This window comes from Poecilia reticulata, chromosome 22 (genome assembly GCF_904066995.2).
Source record: "Poecilia reticulata chromosome 22, P_reticulata-male-v2, whole genome shotgun sequence".
NCBI classification, from domain to species: Eukaryota; Metazoa; Chordata; class Actinopteri; order Cyprinodontiformes; family Poeciliidae; genus Poecilia; species Poecilia reticulata.
Window position 1 is genome coordinate 21,351,668 of NC_088851.1, and position 16,993 is coordinate 21,368,660.

General features: G+C 39.9%; 2 protein-coding genes across 2 annotated transcripts in view; one reads left to right on the plus strand and one right to left on the minus strand.

Annotated features, from left to right (window-relative positions):
• The window catches only part of LOC103458968 (microsomal glutathione S-transferase 1), a 117,068-nt gene that overhangs the window by 86,383 nt on the left and 13,692 nt on the right, over nucleotides 1-16,993 (minus strand). The gene's annotated exons all lie outside the window — the stretch shown is intronic.
• si:dkey-87k14.1 (leucine-rich repeat transmembrane protein FLRT2) lies at nucleotides 11,374-16,180 on the plus strand. Its single transcript, XM_008400124.3, has 2 exons — nucleotides 11,374-11,885; nucleotides 12,991-16,180. Exon 2 carries the CDS (start codon nucleotides 13,377-13,379, stop codon nucleotides 15,330-15,332), a length of 1,956 nt encoding a protein of 651 aa, XP_008398346.1. The 5' UTR covers nucleotides 11,374-11,885; nucleotides 12,991-13,376; the 3' UTR covers nucleotides 15,333-16,180.

Sequence of the window (16,993 nt, forward strand, 5' to 3'; positions counted from 1 at the left end):
GACTGCAGTTTTTGCCTTCAGAAACAGGTTTGTTCCTGTTGTGTATCAGGAGTGTCTCCTATCATTTCAGCCTGAGGTTGTTCATTTTGCCTCAGAAGTTGTGGAGCTGTTACAGACCGAATCCGACGATGTTTTTCCAGGTGAAAGTTTAAAAAAACAGCCGAGGGCTTAAGGGATTAATACAGCCAGGAATGTATAATTTTAAACCTTGATACTCTGGCTCAAATATAGCACAACCCCCCTGAGTCATTTGAAAGTAATGCACTTCACATTAGTGGTGCTGCAAAAGTTAGAGACTATTAATGTAAGCTGAAGAAAAAGGTGATTTTTAAAATTCAGTCTGAGCATCAAAAGACATTGTAAAAACTTACAATGTGGTGGGCAACAGGCAGAGTGAGCAGGTAAAATATTAAAAAATACAAACTGGTAAAAGAAATATGAAAAAAAGTATGATCTTGTTCTATTGTAGAGTTTAAAAATTAAGATTCACTAAAACAAATGTTTTCATCTTGAGATGTTTGGTCATAATCTTAGGACCTGGTCTAGAGAAAAAAACATAAACATAATGCCTCATATCAACTATTAAGCATGGTGGTGGAGGATTCATCATCTGAACTTCTACCATGATGATTTATGAATGGGAGGACATCTGTTGGACATCTGAAAAGGAAAATAATATCAAATCCTGCAGCAAATAACAGAATAGTTGAAACAAAAAGAATCAAGGTGTTGAAATGGTGTAGTCAAAGATCAGACCCTAACCCCATTGAAACCTGAATTTATTGGCAATTTATCAATAAATATTTTTATATATCAAGTACATGCTAAAATAATTAATTAAATTTAGCAGAAAGGTGTTCATATATAATGATTTTCAGAGTTAAATGTGCATTAAACAGGAGGATGTATCTATAGACTTGGGTAACTTATTCCTGCACAAACATTTGCAAATATTATTCCAACCTTTGAAAACTGCCTATTTAAATACAAACCACGACTTTTACTTGAATGTATTCAAGGAATGTACATTATTGGATCGAAGTTACGAATAAAATGAGCAGGTGAAAACATATTTTAAAGAGTGATGAACAGTTCAGCCTTTTCTACTTAAAAGTCTAAAAAAAATGCAAAACAAAGATTTCAAAAAAGAAATTGCAAACTTTTTGTTAAAACATTCAAAACTTTTAGAAACAGGCATCTTGAGATTATGTTACCAACTTCATTAGACATTCAGTATTTATGATGAGACAAACAGCTGCGTCTCTCTGCTGCAGCCAGGCCTTTGATGGGAAACACCTTTCTGTTATTTTCACCTCTGACCTCCTTCCTCCATCTGACCTTCTTCTCACAGACAGCACTACTTTCTCTTCCACCTCCTCACAATACGGCACAAGGCTTGTTTCACATACTGGCATCCTATGGGAATATAAGAACAACATACGAGATAACAATGTAAGAGCTGAGCTGCATTTTCATCCAAATTGCTTCTTGTCGCTCAAGACTGCTGCATCTCCCTCAAGCAAACAAGGAAGAAGTGTTTCCTAAAGAAACAACAGACCCAAGAGTCCAAACCCACAGCCAGTCACTGTGGAAAAGCCTGTGTATTTCCTCTCAGCACAGATTCGTCTATAGCTAGTATGTACTAAAGCATAGTCCAGGACTGTTTAGAGCAAAGTTGAAGGAAACAAGTTTCTTCAAAGTCGGTAAAAACTGTGAGATATAAAGGTAGAAGAAATTCCCAAGACTTCATTCAATATTAAGTATGACTTGGGAAGGTGACCAGTTCAATCAGCAGTTCATTGTTTGACATAAAATGTGTTTTTAATAAGAAAATTACAACTTTTGAGAAGATACTGGAGCAATAACCTTCAGTATTTAGAGCTACAACTTGCTAGATAAATTATTGGAACAATTTCTTTGGTATAATATTTAGTTAAATGAACATCAGGACACACAGATTGATTCTTGTTTAGTTCAAAGTTGAGAAAAGAACAGGATTTTGTGAAAGATCAAGTGCTGTTTGTGTGTGTGTGACTTTTGATGTGATCTCTCTCTGAACAGTGCATGTATACTGGAACCAGTGATGTGTATTTTATGTTTTCAGGCCTCATGAGTGAGTACTTTACTTTTCTTTCATGTCACTTTTTAAAATTTTATTAAAAGGATTGACTAACCACTTGGGAATAAAGTTTCAAGAACTCCTAAGTGATCCGATATTTGTTAGCTAAATTAATAAGACAGTAAAAAATGTCATCACTTCACTTTCTGTTCTCAGGCATCTAGCATCTTGAGGTGAGTGAAGCAATGACAAAGCAGTGTAAGAGATTAAATAATGTTATTATCAGGTCATTAGGCAATGTTTGAGTTGCAGTTGCATTGATTCTGTTGTTTCTGTGTAAAGTTACAAAGACCCACTGTAAGTGTAAACTGAAAAAAAAAAAACAGCCAACTTAACATTTTTCCACTGTAGTGGTTAAAAGAATTGCAATATTAAGTCAGACAAAGCATTCCAGTACAGATTAAAGCAATGTAGCAAAATACTTAATGTGTCAATAGCTTTTTGTTAACCTTCCTGACACAATTTGTCTTATCAACTGTCCACTAATACAGAATCTCCATCTGAAGCCAAAACACCAGTAAAGCGTTATCCAGAAGATTCTGCTGTCAGCATATCTAAAAATATAATGCGTGTATTTTAGTAATTAAAAATCAACACGTTGTATAAATTTCTGTCACCCCATTTCATCAAGAGAGATTTTTTGATTTTTTGATTCACTAATAGCTGTCCAGGTCTATTTTTATAGTGTTACAATATTATTACTTATTTAATCAAAACACTGAAATGTGTGTTTTGGTTGGAATGGATGCCAAGCCAGCTCGCCTCGAATGGCAGAACGCCGTCCAAGAAGGACCAATCAAAAGGTAATCCATTTGGCTTTATGTTCTTAAGGAATTTGGTGCTGGATGCAAGCAGGCATAGGACCTATAAATCTGAGAAACTATTGAGTATAGATGTATGCTGTGTGAGCATACAAATGGGTGTTTAAATTCTGTTTAAATATGGAGAAAATCCTTCCAGAAAGTAAGTTGAGCTTTGGCTGTGCTTAAATATTTCTGTTTACCGGCCAGGCATGATGAATGGAGCCTTTTGAGCTATGAAATTCAAGTAAAGAGTTAGGTGGAAGAGTTGGTTAGCAACCTAATAGAGTGCAGCTAAATGGAAACATCTATCCACTCTTGAATCTTCTTAAATACAATGTGAATAAAGTGATGTTATAGTTTTAAAAATATATGAAGCCACCAGATTTAACAGGTTAAATCTTTAACATGACATCCTAAATGTGTGACATCTGATATATTGAAACAGAATAACATTTCATTAAAAGATAATAAAAAAAGAATACCAGAAGTGCCAAAACATGCTAGAAACAAAATCTAAAGACATGTGAGGATGTGGATGCTACACGCAGGAGGGAAGAAGTTTTTGAAACAAAAAGTTTAAATAAACTAAATCTGAAAGTTCTGCTGAAATCGGAGCTCGTATGAAACAAACAAGGCCAAATAAACAACACAGCGAGTATCTGTGGGAGGTGAAGCATATATCTATCAGGGAGGCTGATTAGGCAAGTGGCTGCAGGTGAGGTAAAGAGAATCAGAGCAGGTGGTGGCATTGTTATCAAGGAGGTGATCAGGGAAGCTGGAGAAAAACGCAGAACAGAAGGCAGAAGAGACAAAAACAGAAACTTAAAGAAAATAAGTTCCGACAAAAACACAACTCTGAAGAACAAAATATTCAAGCAATTCTCAGCAGCGGCTGCTTTTGTGTGAAATATTTCTCCCCAGTTCAAACTACAGCTTACATTCAAGCTAAAGTGTTTCGATGTAAAGTCCTTCTACATTCATGTCTACTAATTTTTTATTCAGGTATTTTTCTTTTTCGGAGGATGCCTCCACATGCTCAGGATGTTCAGCAGCTGAATTTCCTCGTTGTTCTTTGCGGGGCTCTGAACTTCCCACCTGTTGTAATTTTGTTTTTCTCTCATTCAACATCTGTGGTGTGTTAGTATGTGGAAAATGTTTTCAGTTTTTTGCTCCCCTGGAGGAGAATCGGGTCCAGCACCATGAGGCGGTTTTTAAGCATTACTGCTCCAACCTTTCATTATATCAATCAGCAACTAAATGACAAATGAGTGATCAATGAGCTACATTAACTGTTTGGAGATTGTTTTGTTTAAAAGACTGTTTTTCATATTATAAACTTGAACTTGAGTCCAGCTCTCTGAAGAGATTTAAACGTTGCTCAATAAGTGAAAGAGAGATGTACAAAGAGAAAGGTTGAGGAAACATTTTAGCTTCTTTTTGCAGAAATGTTGCAACAGCTGTGTGTGCGTGTGTGTGCGTGTGTGTGTGTGTGTGCGTGTGTGTGCGTGTGTGTGTGTGCGTGTGCATGCGTGTATAGGTGTGTGTGTGTGTCTGCACATAGAACAGAGTTTATGCTGCTGCACTTTATTAATGGAAATGGGTGTATTTTATCTTACTTATGTTATACAGATAAAATAGAACTGAAAAAAGCTTTTCAAAACTGTTTCTCCCTGCTTAAATCCACAACAATGAGTTTGAGAATTTTTTTAATGTTATATACATTTGCTTAGTTTTGGTAGAATTGCTTTTGAAATTATACGACTTGTGTCAAACATTTCAGTCTTCTTCCACAAGAAACTTTTACGCATATGCTTTAACTTTCTGGTCAATGTTTTGATGTTTCAGCTATTTTTGCAAAGTGCACCAATGCATCCTGTAGCAAAAGACCAACACATGATTCCCAGTACTTCACAGCTGGAATAGGCAGGCTGCCCCGTCCCCCGTTTTTCATCCAGCTCCTCGGTTTCATTAGCCCACAGGACATATTTCCTGAAATCAAGGTCTTTTTTCAATTGAAAAATAACCTAAGCTTTTATGCTGATTTTGCTGTAATGGTTTATTTTTATTTTTTCTGAGTGGCACTTCAGCCCATATTGGTACCGGATTTATTTCACTGTGGATAATGACGATCTTAATAGCCCTGGAGAGTATCTTAACACCACCTTCTGTTTTTGTTTCATGCTGTTCACACTAAAACATTTTGTTCTGCGGGACATAAATCCATCTCCTGTCATTCAGCATATAGAAATAATTCTCATGAACCCAACTAACCTCAAAAATCAGTCAGACTGAAGGTTTGTCTTTTATGTAGTGAACGAATATATCTGGTTTAGCTGTATGTAAAGGAGAGCAGAACGTTTCTTCAAAATATCTGGTTACAAGAAGGATTTGTGGCTTTTTAAGGTCACTTCAGGTTCAGTTTCCAAGGTTCATTATCGCCCTGCTATTTCACATCTTACCTGGGTTTGTTACCATGGTAACTAATGATCAATGGCAATTCTATATTTACACATTCGTACTCACGTGTGCAGGGTAAAGTGGAGTTCAGCATGCGGCTGATGAGGAGCCTAGATTCAAACCCACAACTCTGGTTTCAACTATCTGCCCCACTGAACCAAAGTTTCTTCAAACTTGAAAACACCATCTTCTAAATCTGTCGTTGCCCTGAAAAAACAAAAATAAAAACTGAAATTAATGCTGGTGCATTAAGCTGTCTTTTTAATTTTTCTCTCAGATGTGCATTGCAGTCATAGGACACATGAATTAACAGCACAGGACTCCTATCATCGATTGGAGTCATTTAAGCTTCAGTCAGGACTAAACAATATTTTCTGGCATCAGAGCTCTTCCTTTATAATCCATCTGAAGGAGAGAAGCAGCCATCAATCTGCCATCAGACAAAGAGGAGTATCATCCTGTCCAAACCGCCAGTACATAATGAAAGCACAAATTGGTTTTACGCCTTGAGTACAGCTGTTTTGAGCATCAGTCACTAGGCTGTTTAGAGTCGCAGTGAGAAAGAGGAAGACAGACAGCTGAATCTGCTGATGAGTTGAGAGACCTGCAAAGAAAACTGTTGTCAACATAACAGCACTTCATTCAGAGCGAGGCGATAGCATTGCGCAAAAATGTAATCAAAAAACTGTTTTTCTACCTCCATTCATTCAGATCAAACAATTTTAGCTGGATAGTCTATCCTTCATCATAAATACTTTAGTTTTTGGATTCTAGCCTGGGGGTTTTCAGCTTGTTCATCAGGTAACATAAAGACCATGCAGAAAACACCTGTAGAGATGTGAACCTGAAGATAAAAATGCATATAAAAAAAATTAGCCCTAAAACATTTCATCTAAAACACAAAGAAAAGCTCTCTTTAGCTGAGAGCAACCTTCACTATGTCTCTGCAGGAAGCTGCTTTGATGCCTGCTGACGATGGAGACATGATGCAAGCCATGATCTGCCCGGGAGCTGATGGAGACCAGATCTAACAAAGAATTTATGCTGGAGTGTAAAACATGATGAAATCTGATTTAAATTCACAAAGGAGCGACATGTGAAGGGACGAACCTTCAGCAGGTTCTTTGTGTTTTCCTACGCAGATAAAAACCCACATGAAGCAGGTGGCAGTAAACACCGTTTCACAGAAACAGACACATGTCCTCTTGAGCAAACGCTTCTCAAGCAAAGTTCCTGCTTAATCATGAGAGGCTTTGATGGGACATTTTAGATCATTCAGAAAATCTAACAGACCAACAGACTGGGATTTAGTTCTGATTGATCGCATATAGGTTACAACTTTCCATGGCACACAAATTATTATGGTTCTGGTTCCTCCCCTTTTCTGAATCAAAGGCATATTGTGCATCAAACAATTAAAACATATTTGATTTATATGTAGCCAAGAAATTACAATTTCTCGCTCATCAGATCAGACAAAATTCTCCCAAGACTTTACACTCTCCTCTGCCCGGTTCATGGGAAATTTCACACAGTTCTCCGTGTCTCAGGAACGTGTGTGTTTTCTCCATCTAGTCATTTCTGGAGCTCTCGTCTGGTTTTTCATGTTAATCGCCAACTTTAAGCTTCATTTAAACTAATTCCATAAACACTTGCATACAGAAACATCTCTTGACAGCATTCCAGACATTCCCTACTGGAGAGCAGAAATACCTTTGGGGCTTATGCTTATTTATCCAAAATTAACCTGTATATATATATTTATTTATTTATTTTCAATGAACGTTCAATGCTAAATAATCCCCTCAAACCATCAGGGCTGTTAGGATATCGGAAACAGATCGTCTGTGTCCTCCCTGAAGTCAAACCACCCAAACAGATGGAGGACTGGGAGCGTTTGTTCCTGCTTAATAATCCAGCCCTGACTGAGCTTTTCCTCTCAGCTCAGAAACTTGACTCTCACTGAAGTTCATGTCACAGCAGCCTCACCTGAAGCCCTGACAGAAACCTCTTTGTTGTCGTCTCAGCTGCTCTCTGTCTGTCTGAGCTCTGCTCCTTCATGGAAAGCAGAAGATGTGGAGCAAAGACTGAGGCGCGGTGCCAGAGTCTGGGCTCCAAAGGACGTCTGCAGAAATACTTTGGAAGCATTCACTCAGAACAGGTCGACTGTGTTTCAGTGGGTATTAAAGTCTCATCCAGAGCTTCAGGCAAAGTTTTAGGTAAGATTCAAATCAGCTGAAAGCATTTAAACTGGGAGAGCAAAAGACTGATTGTCAGAGTGCTGTTTCATGAAAGTATCAAAGAGTGTATTTAGAAAATTTAACCAACAATATCAATTACATCTATTGACGTGGCTTTATGGATTGTAGTTGTCATCTTTCTGGGTTGCTCAATATCAGAGTAAGCCTTGGAGAAAATAAGAGAAACATGCATAGAGACCAATTCCTAAATACTTGATTACACAACTAAATAAAAAATGCAAAAAATGTGTGTGAGACCGAACTTCTGCTGTGCTTCAGAACCCGTCTCAGTGTGATCAGCTGTTACTGCCTCTCCACAGTGATAAATAATCTCTGCTTCTCCAAACAGAGGCCATTCAAACAGATTGTTTATCTCAAACTGGACCCCTTTTTGTAGAAGGGATTCAACTGAAGACAGGCCATCTGATAAGGATGCCGTGTGGGGATCTCTTTTAGAGCCATATCCTGCTAGAGGGAGACACTGGGGCGACCCAGACATCTCTGGAGGACTGTCTGTCAATTATAACCTCTGCATTCCCCTAAATTCTTCAAAAATAGCCTGCAGGAAACGTTACCTCTGTGTCCAAACCTCAAAAAAGAAGCTAATGCTGGCTGGCTTTGGTCATGGACAGACGGATGATAGATGGATGTACATCATTCATGGATAGGTATCACGGTCCACAAACCGTCCGAGTTTGGATTCAACTTATTTAAAGCTCATTATGGAATTAAATTTTCTCTGCACCTAAGAATTTAATCAAAACTAACTTGACTACTTGTCTATTTCTGCACATTAAGCTAAAAACATCTCAGGATTCCCATTCTGTTCGGTAGATTTAGATCCGTGTAATCCGGTCACAGATCCAGGTAATCCATTACACTTCAAGCCAGTACAGTTAATCTGACTCTTAGAGCAGCCTCTCAGGTTCCTGCAGGGTTAAGCCACAGCATTCAGATTACAGTGACGTGGCAAAAACATTGTCATGTTGGACACAGGCTCAATGCACAATGATGAGCTGCAGGCGGATTAAGTCTGAATTTTAATTTCATAGATTGGAGCATTGAGACGCAGCAGCAGCTGTCATATTTGGCAGATGGAGTAAAAGCCTCCGAGTTGAGAACAGATGATCTAAATCAGCCACAGACCGTGTTTGTGACAGTGGTGCTGTGGGCCCAGTTCGGTCTGCTGCTCTCCTTCAAGTTTTCTTTTTCATTCATTACAGCACTTTGTTGGAAATTTGTTGACAGGAGTGCTTCCTCCTACAAGCGGCTGCTCTTCTTACAAACAACAACACCATAAAAACGGCACTCGACAAAAAAAATGTCTCCAAAGTCCAACGGGAAGCTTCCGCTCCTGCAGGAGCTGCTGCCACTCAACAACTTCGCTACAAGAATTAGGAGTCAGAGGACTTCAGAAAAACTGAGGAGTTATTTTTTCCCCCTGTTTTTAAAAGAAATAATTATTAAAGGAAAGATTGTTGAAAGCAAAAATTAAGATTCCTTCCATGTCAATGCTGTAAATACATATTCAATAAGATAGAAACCAACATATTTTTTTGAATTAAAAAGTAATAAATCCCAGATAGGGAATACTGAAAACTGAACTCAAGGCAATGCATCAGCAGAAGATGTTCCCTGAAAAAGAAAATCTTATAAACAGGTGCAGCTCAGTAAATTACAGAATCTTGGAGAAGCTTTTTTTTTTTTTTTCAGGGTTTCATTATACAACTGAAACTCGTATAATAAACTGTAATTGCAATGTTTTATGAGATCAGTCTAGATATGATTGGAATTCATCAAATGGATACTTCTGGAAATTAATGTTGCATTGAGACAGAAATAGATGTGAATTGGATGTTAAATATTCAATAAATTGGAATATATGTCTCAATATGCTTGTCAGATTAAAAGTATCTAGTTTTGAAAATAAAAACTTATAAGCAGGTACTAATGCTGTTGATTAAGCCCACATTTGAGTGTTTTTCCTCAATTTGTTGCTCTCATGTAATATCCTAACTTCACTTAGTGATAAAGTTCCTAAAACAATGACTTTTCAGTTATCTTCTAATATACTGAATGGGTCTGAAAATAAACTGAACTGAAACTGAATTGAGCGTCTCTGCAGAGGCAAACACTAAGTGTCAACAACATCAGATTTCATCGTCCTGCAAATTGTGGGAACTTCACAGAAACGTGGATGTCTCCTGTCCCTTCCTCCAGATTCTGGAACCTTGATTTCCAAATCAAATACAAAATGACCTTTGACCTTTAATAGGACTTTGGGGACTCTGTTGAATGGTGGCTGATGCACTGGTCTCAGCTGCAGTCCATGCTTTGTGAATCCCCCACATTCTATTACTGGCTTTGCTTCACAATCCTCCCAAGGCGGCAATTATCCCTGTTGCTTGTGCACCTTTTTCAACCACACATTTCCTTATACTCAACTTCACATTAATATGCTTGGATACAGAGTATTGATGTGAACATCATCATCATCATCCTTGTATTTAGTGATATTTTGCAGCTTGTGACAAACTTTAGGATTTTATCAAATAACATTCTGCCAGCCATTTAACAAGTCAGCAGTGCATCCCATCCATCCATCCATCCATTTTCTTGCACCCTTTTTCACTCAGTGGGGTTGGGAGGGGTGCTGGTGCCCATCTCCAGCCAACGTTTCGGGCGAGAGGCGGGGTTCACCCTGGACAGGTCGCCAGTCTGTCGCAGGGCAACACAGAGACACACAGGACACACAACCATGCACACACACACTCATACCTAGGGGCAATTTGGAGAGGCCAATTAACTTGACAGTCATGTTTTTGGACTGTGGGAGGAAACCGGAGTACCCGGAGAAAACCCACGCATGCACAGGGAGAACATGCAAACTCCATGCAGAAAGACCGGGGCCGGGAATCGAACCCAGAACCTTCTTGCTGCAAGGCAACAGCTCTACCAACTGCGCCACTGTGCAGCCCAGTACATCCCATATTTATAAAAACATCTGTTTTCTCTTGGTGCAATGAAATATTGCGATAATGAACAGTAAATTTAAGGCAATAATTATAAAAATTTTAATGTCACAATGTCATTGTAATAGATCTATATCTGAGCTTAAATCTTTTAATTATAAAAACAAATTATCTTTACACTAAAAGTCAGTTTATCCCAACTCATCTCCCATTCAATAATTAGCAATGTTACCTAAAAGCCCATCTATATTAGGAACTTAATCACCAAGTGAATCACATAATACACATTAAATACATAGAGATGGATGTTTGAAAGCTTCTTTTTTTCAATTAATTGTGATATTTTTCCACTTAAGAGTTAATGAAAACATGACTTTTAAAATATTCTAATTTATTGCATAGAGATGACTAAATGAAAAAGTTTATTATATATATATATATATATATATATATATATATATATATATATATATATATATATATATAATGGTTATTCCACCAAATATTGATTTATGAACTCTTAAAACATTGTTGTTCCTAAATGAATATGAACAATACAAAAGTTTTGCTCGGAATTTCAGAGACATGTCAGTAGTTAAGAATGTTCATTTTACTCAAATATATACCTATAAAAAGTAAAATAAAAGAAGCTGATCCTTTTTAGTGGCATTTTTCTCCATATTTTTAAAACATATATATGTTTAAAAGCCCACATAGAGGAGGGGTGAGAAGGAAGGAGGGAGGGGGATAGGGAATGAGGATGGAGAGACATGAGCAGAGAGAGAGACGGAGTGTAGCAGAGGGAGGGAGAACACCGACTCGGTTATTCACGGACCTCTAACAGAAGGAACCAGGACCAGAACCGAACAAGGCAGCCTCAAACAGTCAACACCGATCATGGACTTCCAATCCCGGGGAGCGGGCGGCGGAGCGGCGGTCAGACTGGAAGCTGCTGACTTTGGCCCCCTCCCGGGTTTGTGGCCCCCTCTCGTCCTCTGAAGCCGGCGGAGGAACTTCACCGGAAGCCCCGGAGAGGCGCAGCCCGGCACAGGCTCAATAGACTCCGTGTAAGAGAATCTGAAAGGAAGATCCTGTGCTATAAAAGTCCATGCGTCCCTCGGAGTTTGTTTTTGGGTCAGAACCATGCACACTCAGCGCGATGTCATTTATTTAAACTGCAGCGGAGCGCAGCGGGAAGGATGCGGAGTTTATTCTCGCTGTGTGCGCAGCGCTGTGCGTGGAGCCAAGCGGAGCGAGTCGGCGTGAACAGGGGAGACTTTCTACTTTCCTGAAGGTGAGGAGAAAATTCAGGATTGGGAAGCCTTTTGAATTTATTAGACAGAAAACTTTCTTCTCTGAAAAAAAAAAAATCCTCTTTATAAGGCTTAAAATATATCTGTTTAATCAAAAAGGATTTAGAATTTTCCTCTAACAGAGCTCCTGTCCGATAAATCCCGAACTTTCTTCTCCAGACTGGAGCAAAGAGCAGGAATTATCATGCTTCAAGTCTGATGCTGAAAACCACGCTTAATAACCGCGGTCATCATAATCAGCCTCAGCTTGATGGCTTATTTGCCCCCCAATACCCCAAGCGAGAACATTACATAACTATTGAGCTGCCTTGGCCAGAAATCAATGCAATCTGTCAACAGGCTGCTGCCGTTTCATCACTTCTCACTTTCCGACTAACAAACACAAAGAATGCATCCCAATCACGCTGTCATCAGAGCTCCAGCAGGAGGTTTTAATGAGTAGTTTTCTTGATTTTTGACAATAATAACAGATTGCTCCCCCTCCTGCTGAACCCAGTGATGAAGAAACTCTCCACACTTTGTTTAAATGCTCTGACCTTGTAGTCACAGCAGTACCTTTCCTCTCTGTGAGAGGCCCACATCGATCTTAGTTGTGTCCCTCTGCAAGGAATTTGTTTCATCTTATCTGTGCTGACAGGCTGCGTTCATCACCTTCCTACAGTCCTCCTCTCCTCCGGCACCACCAGACTTAATGAATCAGACACGGGGAAGAATACAAAGTCTCGCTGAGAAAAAAAATGCAGAGCAGGAATTTGACTTTGGAGCAAGCAGGCTGCTCTTATCTTGAGGTTGAACTCAGCAGAGGAATGCTGCTCTGTGCAGTATTTTTGCTGGTTAGTTGATTTCGGCGTATATTTTTGCTTCACTGTCAACTTGTGAAGCAGAGAAACTCCTTTTCATGCGTTCTCTCAGTATCCATTTAAATATTGTGCTACACCTATGCGTCTGAATAAATACATTTGCATTAAATGTATTCTCTCTTGCTCCAGTTTACAATAACTTAATGCAGTTTGGTAGAATAAAAGCTTTTTTTGGACAAGCAGAAATGAAACCTAATTTTTTTTGTAAACTGTGTTTCTGCTGCAGGTTTGCGTGTGAAGCCACAATGGTGTTTTGTTGAGGAACTGTCATCAGGTCATGACGCGATGATCCCCCGGAATGCATGCGACTTCATCGATCCTCAGCACCTGAATTCTGCTTTGTAAGCCGATGGAGAAAATGTGATGGACTTTATGAACCAGTTCAGAAATGGGTGGGTGTGGGTGAAGGAATAACATCCATTAGTGTATTCCCATTTTTTGGGGGGAACCTCAGGACAACCGATTACTGAGGAATTGCTGAGGACTTTTTGCAGCACCAAAATGGACACAGTGCATAGATCTTATGATTCCTCAGCTGGAATTCCTGATTCTTATCATTTCATTAAATCCAATAGTTACTTTCTCTGATGCTGCTGTATTGAATCATATGAAATGGAGATACTGTGGCGTTTATGGAGTAAGGACTGGACCTCCTTAGTAAGGCCGTGGATTCCTATACTGCTAGGCCTTCATCTCCAGTTTTCACGAGCCTCTAACTGTCCCGAAGAGTGCCGCTGTGACCGGACCTTTGTTTACTGCAACGAGAGGAGCTTGACCTCAGTGCCTCTGGGAATCGGTGAGGGCTACAAGACCATTTACCTACACAACAATCAGATCAATAATGCCGGCTTTCCGCTGGAGCTACACCATGTGGCCTCTGTGGAAACTGTGTATCTCTATGGTAACCAGCTTGATGAGTTTCCAGTTAACCTGCCAAAAAATGTAAGAGTTCTCCATCTGCAGGAGAACAACATTCAGACCATCTCTCGGGCAGCTCTGGCTCAGCTTCTTCGACTGGAGGAGCTGCATTTGGATGATAACTCCATTTCTACTGTTGGAGTGGAAGAAGGTGCATTTAGGGAAGCCTTGAGCCTAAAGATGCTCTTCTTGACCAAAAACCACCTGAGCAGTGTGCCTATTGGTCTCCCAGATGACCTGAAAGAGCTAAGGTTGGATGAGAATCGGATTGCGGTCATTGCAGAGGAAGCATTTCAGAATGTCACCCGACTGGAACGCCTGCTGTTAGATGGGAACTTGCTAACAGATGAAGGGATCTCACCTGGGACTTTTCAAGACCTGGTCACCCTGAGAGACTTGTCTCTAGCACGAAACTCATTAACTTACCCTCCCCCGCTCCTTCCTGGGGAGATGCTTGTTAAGTTAAACTTTCAGGAAAATCAGATAACCAAGATCCCTGTGAAAGTATTGGCAGGTCTGCACAGGCTAGAGAAGTTAGATCTGTCTAACAACCAGCTGCAGTCACTAGTGACGGGAGTCTTTGATGGGCTTGGGAATCTCAGGCAGCTCACCGTCCGGAACAACCCGTGGCTCTGTGATTGCGGCATGCATTGGGTGGTGTCATGGCTCAAATCTCTTCCTGCATCATTGAATGTGCGTGGGTTCATGTGCCATAAGCCTGAAAAGTTGCGAGGTATGGTGATCAGAGAGCTGAGCGCTGACCTGGTCCACTGCACAAAGCCTGCTTCTACATTTGGCACTGCTATGAACTCAACCGTTTCCATCTCAACAGACTTCCCTTTGGTTACTCGACATGTTTCCTCCTCAAAACGACCCCTAACCACACTGCCCACCCTCTACACCATCTACACAACAAGGGAGGATGGACTGCGGACTAAGCAGCCTCTACAGGTTACCTTCACAATCTTAAATGGGTCGGATATCCATGTACGCTGGTTGGCTTCTTTTCCAGTCACTGCCTACAAGGTGACCTGGGCCAGGATGGAGCCCAGTCTGACCGGAGACACGGTCAGAGAGAGGATAGTGGGTGGGGATCATCGGGGGATCCGACTGACTAATCTTGAACCCAAGTCCACGTATCGGATCTGCGTTATTCCCTTGGATGCGTTCAATAATTACAGGCCCAAGGATGACACTCTGTGCACCGAGGCTGTGACAACTGCAGCCTTTTTCAGCCCAGATAACAACAACAGGAGACGCTCTGGGCCCGAGCAGGCAACACAGCCAGAGTATGGCTCGCCATTCCTTCTGGCTGGGCTCATCGGTGGGGCTGTGATTGTGGTGCTGGTGGTCCTGCTCAGTATCTTCTGCTGGCACATGCACAAGAAGAGTCGCTCGGAGTGGAAGTACAACCGGGGACGTAGAAAAGACGATTATTGTGAGGCTGGCACAAAGAAAGATAATTCCCTCCTGGAAATGACTGAAACAGGCTTCCAGATAGTGTCGCTCAACAATGAGCAGCTCCTCAAGGGAGATTTCCGCATTCAGCCTATCTACAGCCCTAATGGAGGAGTCAGCTTCAGAGACTGCCCCCCAGTGAACAACACCACAGTGTACTGCAAGAACAACGTTCAGGATCATGAATCATGATGGTTCAAGACAACCATCAGGAGTTTCCTAAAACTGCTCGGACATTTTTGAACTCTGTAAAGTTAAAATTATTTGAAAATTGTCTTCAAAAATGTAATTTATACAACTGACTTGACCATCTCTTTTACATAACATTGTCGGATTTATAGGTTGTTGTTTTTTGGAGTAGTGATGTTGCAGTTCTGTGCACAAACGCATATAAAGAAACATTTTTTTTTTCTTAATAATTGAGGATGACTTGTTTTACTGTTATCGTGTAAGGTTTTTGCTGATGCATTTTCTAAAGAATCTTGATAGACACGAGGATAACAGATTTTCACCACTAGAGGGTGTAGTTTTCCTGCTATGAGCTGTGTGGTTGCAGCAGAAGTCAGGTGAGAATATTAGACTCTCCAAGAAGTGTTGGACCATATGCAAACCATTTTCTCTCTGCTTTAGAAAGAAATTTAAAGGTCACACTCATTAAACACTCAGAAAGTGGCAAGCTGCGGAGCTTTCACCTGCGTCTCCAGTTTAATACATCATCACAGCAAAGTGGGTCTTGTTATCAGCACCTGCTGTGATTGGTGTTGGTGTCACAAAGTGAGCTGCAAAGAAGCACAACCTCTGAATGTTAAACTCCTTAAAACAAAGTATTTTCTTTGAGTTTAATATTGACTTTTTTTTAGCAGAAGAATTTATTAATGTGCCTTGAAGTTATCAGCTTAAAATGTGTTTAAAATCCATGTTTTTGCACAAGATGTATCCTTGTATATACAATTTAATGGAATATTGTGAATAATACTTTGGCTTCTCTTTATTTATTTATCTCGTGATACATTTAATTAAAACGTATCTCCAAATGGGAATTTATTCCAGACTCTGGCTTAGCATGAGCAACAACATTTGATGGTATTTAATGTGGGATAGCACAGAGTCCTGAATTACAAAGAGATGAATACACAGAACTAAAACACAGCAGTGAAACTCAGATACATAAACGGCAAAGTTTAGACCACAGTATCTATAGTCTATATGCACATATATGTAGTAATTTTAAATTTGGATGAGGGATTCATTAAGACAACCTTTGACAAGTTGAACAGTTCACATAATTCAAAGGTGTCAACGTGGGGTCTTTGCTTGTAATATGAAGCATTCTTAAAAGGGCAGATGAATGAAAGAAATCTACAACTATTGTTCAATTACTGGGATTGTATTTAGAAAGAACAGAATCTCAATCATGGTGAGATTCTGTTTCTAACAAACGAGTCCAAGCATCTCAGTTTAGTAATGCAAGATGGAACAAGAGACAGACAGGTGGATCGGCTCCATCCATAGTCAAACCCTCTCCTATGGTAATGAGATATGGATCATGGCTGAGAGTAAAAGAGTCTGAATAAAAGTGACTTAAATGAGATTCTTATAGGCCATTGGGGCTCTGTCGGAAAGGCCTAGAAACCACTGGAGGAACTATGTGTATCCCTTTGTCTATCCAATATTTTGGGAACTCCAAAATTGAGTCTGGAAATATCACTGGGTAGATCTGTTTTTTTCTAGCATCCAGAATGAACGCTTCAAATGCAAAAGCATCAGTTTCACTATTTTTTCAGTCAATCCAACTGTTTCTTTGATGCTCATCACTTATTTATTATTCCTTTCCAAAAATGCCAGGTCTGGAA

Bases quoted from the DNA above. Each gene is read 5' to 3' on its own strand.
- si:dkey-87k14.1 (XM_008400124.3), top strand. From the start codon at position 13,377: ATGGAGATACTGTGGCGTTTATGGAGTAAGGACTGGACCTCCTTAGTA.